Source organism: Dipteris shenzhenensis, chromosome 32 (assembly GCF_047967505.1).
Source record: "Dipteris shenzhenensis isolate YYH24624 ecotype China chromosome 32, Dip_SZ_1.0, whole genome shotgun sequence".
NCBI lineage: Eukaryota > Viridiplantae > Streptophyta > Polypodiopsida > Gleicheniales > Dipteridaceae > Dipteris > Dipteris shenzhenensis.
This window is the reverse complement of record NC_141627.1, coordinates 5,946,336-5,953,870: the sequence shown is the minus strand read 5'-3', so window position 1 is coordinate 5,953,870 and position 7,535 is coordinate 5,946,336. Positions and strand designations below refer to the sequence as shown.

Genomic DNA, 7,535 nt, shown 5'->3' with positions numbered 1-7,535 from the left:
TGTAGAAAACACCGAACTTGTGGACACCATGAAAACTAGTGCCATATCCTTGATAGAATGGCAACTCTTTTGATTCGTCATTCAATCAATCACTCATGTAAGAGAGGCTATGCACTTTGTTTAGACATGTGGAGGCCTGCATATTCTATTGATGGATTCACGTCAATTTTTGTCTATGGAGGAGATGTGGTCCTAATTACTACACAACCATCCATTTGTTTGACTTTCTCAAGCTAATGAGCAAACCAAAATATCCCCCGTGCATGGTGAAAATGTCATTAATACAATAATTGTACCAATACTGCTAGTGTGATTTGTTCTTGTAAGACTTTTTTTTTGGAAATGACTAGTTTGAGACAAAATCATTTGCATTGCTAATTTATTGGACTTTGTGCACTTCGATTTGACAACTCATGACATTGCATCTAGCCCATTAAATAAACACACTCTTAACACAACACACATTATAATATTATCTCAACAATTGCAACTTTAATGTCATGCTTTGGCACTACAATTATTTGAGAAATGTTTTGCGCCTCCATGGCATTGACCTAGTGGTATGAGCATTGGGCTTCTAATCCTGATTTATTTGCCTTTCCAACTCAACTTTATGATTGAACCGTTATTACTGAGGCAAAAAAAATCCCAATATTCAAAGAGAAAATAGCCTTGTTATCACCTTCTATAATTGCCTTTTCATATGATACTTTTATAATCCTCGAAACGAAGATTCCAATTCTATGCAAATCACACTTTGATAGCATGATAATTACTTCTATTAAGTGTGAAGACAACCTATACTCGTACTTCATAACAATTTTAAGAGTGCTCCTTGGCATTTAATGAAGACATTCTTACCTCTAGAGGTGCCAAACAACCTGAAATGTTTCACCAAATTTTTCCCTTTAGAGAGTTTGCTTACAAAACTCAACTACACTAATGTAACAAAGTTTGGTTCACTAGCTCAAACTTAATGAAGCTTATATACGAATTGAAGTTGTGAGACTTGGCCTATTGCGAAGCTACAAGTTGACTTGCATAAGTTAACTCCAATTCAAATCACTATTGACTAGTTTAGTTTGGTTGGATTGAAATGGACTGCATAAAAAAAGCAATCATGGGCTTCCTTGAGCAACTTGGCATTGCCTTGTTTGGCTACCTAAAAGCAATATGTTGTTGCAAAACAACCACCTGGGCTGCCTTATACATCTTACGCACATCTTTCAAATGTTAGGACGTCAAATACACATTGCAAGCATTGACTCGCTTGACTACTAATAACCAATATGTTCATGCAACTAGCACTAACCACCCTACCGCTGATAGCTAAGGCCATTTCTCTAACTCTTCTACTACCCTCCACTGGGTAAAGCTTTGTAAACCATACTACACTACCAATTAGCACTCTTCGAGGGTTTGACATTCAAGGTTCCTCTTCACCCTAGAATATATAGACTATTCAAGTACCTCAACAAATGCCCCGTCGAGCTCCCTTTTCTTTACACCTCTTAACCAAGAGCGAAATACTCTTTGTGGTCAAACTTCTCCCCATGAAGCTTGCAACCTTGACACAATGGACACTATTGCAAGCTCAACTATATACCATAGTGTGGACAAAGCGAGGTCAAGAATCATTGAGCTGCAACGTACCAAGATGTACTAACATAACAACAACAGGATAAGGGAGGAGACATGAGAAGACAAGACACAACAAGAACCTACAATGTACAATCTATATGGAAACATATTTCAATACATCCACACCCCTCTACTCACTCTCATTATGCTTACACCTTGATTGCGCTCTATTATGCACCATCTTAAAAGTTGCACAAGGATAAACATTTTAACATTCACAAGTGCAACGATGTTACACAGAGTGGGGGAGGATATCAATTATTTTCTTGCTTACAAGGAGAAGATTAGAATGCGACAAGGAATTGGAACGATCTCACAACTTAAACAATTGATGATCTCATAATGAACAAAAAACTATACAATGGAGACTCAAACACAAGTTTGACGTACTCCTAAAAAGATAAACTCATCCAATTTTAAGACAACACCAAAAACTACGATTGAATTTATTTTCTTCTCACAAGCACATAGAGCTACATCTAAAATTAATTACAAAGCCTCACCAAAGGACTGCTTACCAGTATCTTCCTGTGCACGTGTGAGCTCACATGCAAACCCACATGCCTACGAGCGAGTCAATCAATACACAGGAACATGTGGACAGGCATTCAAGGATCAAAACACGTGTGACAACCATGTGGACAGGCAGTAGAAGATTGTTCTTTTTTCTTCTTTTTTGTGTAAGGGGAAAGAGAGAGAGAGAGAGAGATTTCCTACCAAGTGCATTCTACACTTGTACAAATCCTCAAACTTAGGAGTGAGGCCAGAAGCATTCATGGATGGGTAGGCACATGCAGTTATAAGAGAGAGAGAGAGAGAGAGAGAGAGAGAGAGAGAGAGAGGGTGGGGGTGGGGGGGATTTTAAAACCTTACCAATATATTGGAAAATCTGCAATGAAACTTCCTCGTAGCAATGAGCAACCTGCGCAAGCAACATCCACACAAAAGTATGGCACACTCCCTACGCAGGTATTAACCTGTTCAGGTGCAAAGGGACTCTCTCAGCCTGCTCTCATCTGCAGAACGTTGCAGAAAGAACAAGCACCCCTGGTGCCGGTATATATCAGCAAACAGTTTTATTGATAGGAAATTTATTTACATTCACCTTGACTAAACAGGTTACTTGCTTGTGAAACAAACCATGCACTGCACTTGTGCACCTTGAGCAGATTTTGCAAATTGAACTGAACATGGCTGAAAACCAAAAGCATACAACCTAAGGTCATGCTCAGGAAAGGGGCAAAAGGTGTTCTAAAAGCTCCATGTTGCCTCCAGGGGGTTTTGAAAACCTTGCCAGGGGGTTTTGAAAACCTTGCCAGTATCTTGTAAATCTGCAATGAAACTTCATCCCAGCAACGAGCAACCTGCGCAAGCAACATCCACACAAAAGTATGGCACACTCCCTACGCAGGTATTAACCTGTTCAGGTGCAAAGGGACTCTCTCAGCCTGCTCACATCTGCAGAACGTTGCAGATAGAACAAGCACCCCTGGTGCCGGTATATATCAGCAAACAGTTTTATTGATAGGAAACTTATTTACATTCACCTTGACTAAACAGGTTACTTGCTTGTGCAACAAACCATGCACTGCACATGTGCACCTTGAGCAGATTTTGCAAATTGAACTTAACATGTCTTAAAACCAAAAGCATAAACCTAAGGCCATACTAAAGAAAGGGGAGAAAGGTGTTCTAAAAGCTCCATGTTGCCTCCAGGGGGTACATCACACTGGAAAACAAAAACCAAAAAAATGTGTCAAGAGGAATACGATGCAGAGAATGCAAAAATTTTTAAAGACCAGAGACTCAGACAACCCAGAGCAGTAAAAAATAACTGGCCAAGAATCACCTGTCTCCAACGTCCCTGCCCAAATTATTTCAGGCCTTTAGCTGATGATTCTCGACGCTTGGCTACATAGCTTTCTGGCAAATAAATTTCTCCTCCAACTTCTCCCCACTGCTCACCACTGATGGTCTTCTTAGCAGCAATAAACTCTGCACTCATCTCATCCATTCCACCCTTGATAGCCTCATGTGCATCTCCATACCCACGTTCTGCAGCGTACTTGCGGACATCTTCAGTTATCTTCATGGAGCAAAACTTTGGCCCACACATAGAGCAGAAGTGTGCCACTTTGGCACCTTCTGCAGGAAGAGTCTCATCATGAAAAGCTTGGGCTGTGACGGGATCTAAAGATAGAGCAAACTGATCTCGCCAGCGGAACTCAAATCGGGCTTTGCTCAAGGCATTATCCCATCTTTGAGCATAAGGATGCTGCTTTGCCAAATCTGCAGCATGTGCAGCTATCTTGTAAGCAATCACACCAGCTTTAACATCATCTCGGTTTGGCAAGCCTAGATGTTCCTTCGGAGTGACATAGCAGAGGAGAGCAGTGCCAAGCGCAGCAATGTTTGCCGCACCTATGGCTGACGTTATGTGATCATATCCAGGAGCAATATCTGTTGTCAAGGGTCCAAGTGTATAAAATGGAGCCTCATTACACCAGTCTAGCTGCTTCTCCATGTTTTCAGGAATCTTGTGGAGGGGAATATGACCAGGTCCCTCGTTCATGACCTGCACATCTTTCTCCCAAGCTCGACGGGTGAGCTCCCCTTGGGTTGCAAGCTCTGAAAACTGTGCCTGGTCATTGGCATCGTAAATTGAGCCAGGCCTGAGCCCATCCCCAATGGAGAGGGAAATGTCATACTTATTGCAGATATCGAGAATGTCATCCCAGTGTTCATATGCAAAATTTTCTTTATGATATGCCAGACACCATTTGGCATGGATAGAGCCTCCACGAGAGACGATTCCAGTCATACGCTTCGCAGTCAAAGGTATATACCGCAGTAAGACGCCTGCATGGATTGTGAAGTAATCAACTCCTTGTTCTGCTTGCTCCACAAGGGTGTCCCGGAAGACCTTCCAGGTAAGATTCTCTGCAATTCCGTCAACCTTTTCCAGCGCTTGATAAATTGGGACAGTTCCAACGGGAACTGCAGAATTCCGCAAAATCCACTCACGGGTTTCATGGATATGGCGACCAGTGGACAAATCCATCACGGTGTCTGCTCCCCACATGGTGGCCCATTGCAGCTTTTGCACCTCCTCTTCTATAGAGCTTGACACAGCAGAATTGCCAATGTTTGCATTTATTTTGACAAGGAAATTCCTACCGACAATCATAGGCTCTAATTCAAGGTGCCTCTTATTGGAAGGAATGATTGCTCTTCCACGAGCCACTTCTGAACGCACAAACTCAGGACTCAAACCTTCTCGTGCTGCACAATACATCATCTCTTCCGTTATGATGCCTTGCTTTGCGTAATGCATTTGGGTGAACCGCTTGTCCCCCCGAGCCTCCCTCCTCTCGATCCAGTCCTTCCGAATCTGGGGAAGCCCTGCATAATCAACACAAGCTCGGTTTAATTCAGACGCCCAAGAGCATGCCATTGCTTGCTCGTTGCCGTTCCTTCAGAACCAAACCCAACCCATTCCACAAAGCAAGATAGGCTGAGAGAATGAATTCAGCTCAGGCTTTACCGGTGCGAGGGTCGACATTTTGCGGCCCGCTGGTATCATAGGTGTCGAAGGGGGGTTCGTCACCAGACAAATGCACTCGCCTGAATGGAACTCGGAGAATCGATGAAGTCGATTCATGAATAATTTCCCTATACGAGAACCAACATATGAGCATAGAAATCCCAGTGTAAAATACAGGATGCAACCAACCCAACAGCGATTTCCTGATCGGTAAAACGGCATGCAGCTGGGAAGAAATCACGGCAAACCTGCATTCCTTGGTGCTGTTGGGAAAACACTCTTCGAAAGGAGGGATCGGAAGGAAATCAGGAGAAGAAGGATCCTTAGTGTTCCGGTTGAGGCTAGTCTTCTGAGAGTCCAGGGACGGCGCCAAAGTTGCCCTGGCCTTACCAAAATCGCCAGATTTCTCGAAAGCGGGGGACAGAGCAGAAATTTGAGAGCAAACGAACTTAGGAACGAAGGAGGACTTCCTGATATGGTGCTCAGTGGGAAGAAGGGCAAGGCTTTGATGTCTCAAGGCAGGGGAGGTGGAAGCAGCACTCAAGGCAGCTGTGGCAGCCATGGTTTCTCAGAAAAGCTGGGTGATAGTGAAGAGGGTGCTTCACACAGACAAAGCAATAGCTTGATAGATTGGAGAAAACATGTGCTTGCATATGAATGTTTCCAAAGATGGGAAAAGGGGCTAAACCATGACAAATTATCCACTCCACCTTTTGAAGGCTGCACGCACCTTCTACAAATGGTAAAACTCCCCACATCCCGCCTGCCCAGGGGTGGGCGAGCGGTTGGCTCTATGAGACAAACCGTGTCCTCGCGTGTTGGACTGCCAAGCCACAAGGGAAAAGGCTCCCAGTTGCACGATGTGCAACCGGCTTAGACAAGTCTACAATGAGAGAGTGTAGAGAGTGGAGGGACTGTCGGTTGCAAAGATGAATGGCACCGTTTCACCGGTTCAACCAGTCCAAAATTCGACTGCTAGGCTGGAATTCCCAAAATCCCGACTGCCAGTCCCCTAGGAATTTTTCCTTGACAAGGAAATTTTTCCCTTGCCAGTGGACCAACCCCATTGGCTGGCTGGCGTGGGGATCCCCTCTTATGTAAAAGAAACTTGATTTATTATTAGCACTGGCTCACTAGAGACAATACTTTAGGAAGGATTTCAGGGTAGATTTCAAAGGTAGTGTGAATTTCCACGTATATTTAGGAATTTTTGTAACTGCAAACTGACTACTGCTCACAATGGCTCTAGTTCAGCTAACTAGAGCTTACATGGCTGTGTATGTCCTGGGCGTTGGCTTTGCATGGGCTCTCCTTTCACAAGGGGTTTTGCCATTATTTGCTTGGACCAAGACCTTGGAGTGAGGCAGAGGAGTGAGGCCAGCGGCATGTTGCGAGGGCTAACAATGAGGCCAGCGGCATGGTGTGAGTGCGTGGGACGATTTCTGAGGCATGAGGGCAAGGTGCAAGGCGTTGGCTTGCAAGGTCATGTCCGCAACCCGGGGGATTCACAAGGGGAAACTTATGATATCACGTGAGTGTACAATAGGGGGGTTTTTTGAATGAGGCATAAGCTTATACATTAGGGGTGGGGGCCCTTTTTAATTTTACTCAATCTTAAATTTAAGTTAGGGGGCCTTGACATCTTTGGGGAGGAAGAGGGAGGGGTATAGGGAAATACAAGTTTTTACCCCCTAAACATAAAAATTACACACACACATACACATTTGACTAGTGACAATTGGTCATGTACCAATTGCGCATGAACTAAACCTGAGCTATAGCTAAATGTAGGCCATGGTAGGGAAACAAATGAATACTACCCATTGGTGAATATTTGAAGATGGTCTAATCTATGTCATCTGAACTTTCTTATGATCTAATCCAAATAATTGAGAAAGAACATAGATTTAAGGAAGGGGGGGACATAGTCTACTTTTGGTGGTATCCTTATAAGCTTAAATAGGGGTGTTTTATTATGTTACATGGACCGTATATAGGGGGTTTTCTTGAAGTTGATGCACGCAAGTGACGTCCCCCTTGTACTAAGAGTGAATCCCCTGGGGTCCGCAACGCCTTAATTTCTACTGCATCGTAACTGACGTGTTGTCTCTAGCTTGGGCTCCTCTCCTACCCAAGTGCTTTGTTGGCTATTACAAATTTTTCCTTCTACTATTGTGTTTGTATTTCTCCCCCTACGCTCTTACCTTCGTTCCTTTAGTTATAGCCTTTATACGGCTTAGTCGTGCTGGCAACCGAGCTCGTGGTTGCTCGTTGCTACATTATGGAGGTGCTGACTGAGTTCATTCAGTGAGCGTGGGCAATGCTCAACGGTCTTCTCTAGGTTCGTCTG

The 7,535-nt window shown here is 43.8% G+C and overlaps 1 protein-coding gene across 2 annotated transcripts; it reads right to left on the bottom strand.

Annotated features, from left to right (window-relative positions):
- Positions 1-2,501: 2,501 nt before the first annotated feature.
- Positions 2,502-5,860, bottom strand: LOC147880231 (phosphomethylpyrimidine synthase, chloroplastic-like). Of its 2 annotated transcripts, XR_015540560.1 has the most exons (5): positions 5,434-5,860; positions 5,186-5,313; positions 3,491-5,043; positions 3,311-3,370; positions 2,502-3,130 (listed from the first exon to the last, which is right to left on the bottom strand). XR_015540560.1 is itself a non-coding variant. In XM_087370736.1 (4 exons), the coding sequence occupies exons 1-3, from the start codon at positions 5,745-5,747 to the stop codon at positions 3,515-3,517; spliced, it is 1,971 nt and encodes a 656-aa protein (XP_087226862.1). In that variant the 5' UTR covers positions 5,748-5,860; the 3' UTR covers positions 3,143-3,370; positions 3,491-3,514. The 2 variants fall into 2 exon arrangements, 1 of the variants encoding a protein (XP_087226862.1); XM_087370736.1 differs by lacking the exon at positions 2,502-3,130 and having other exon boundaries at positions 3,143-3,370.
- Between the last annotated feature and the right edge of the window lie 1,675 nt (positions 5,861-7,535).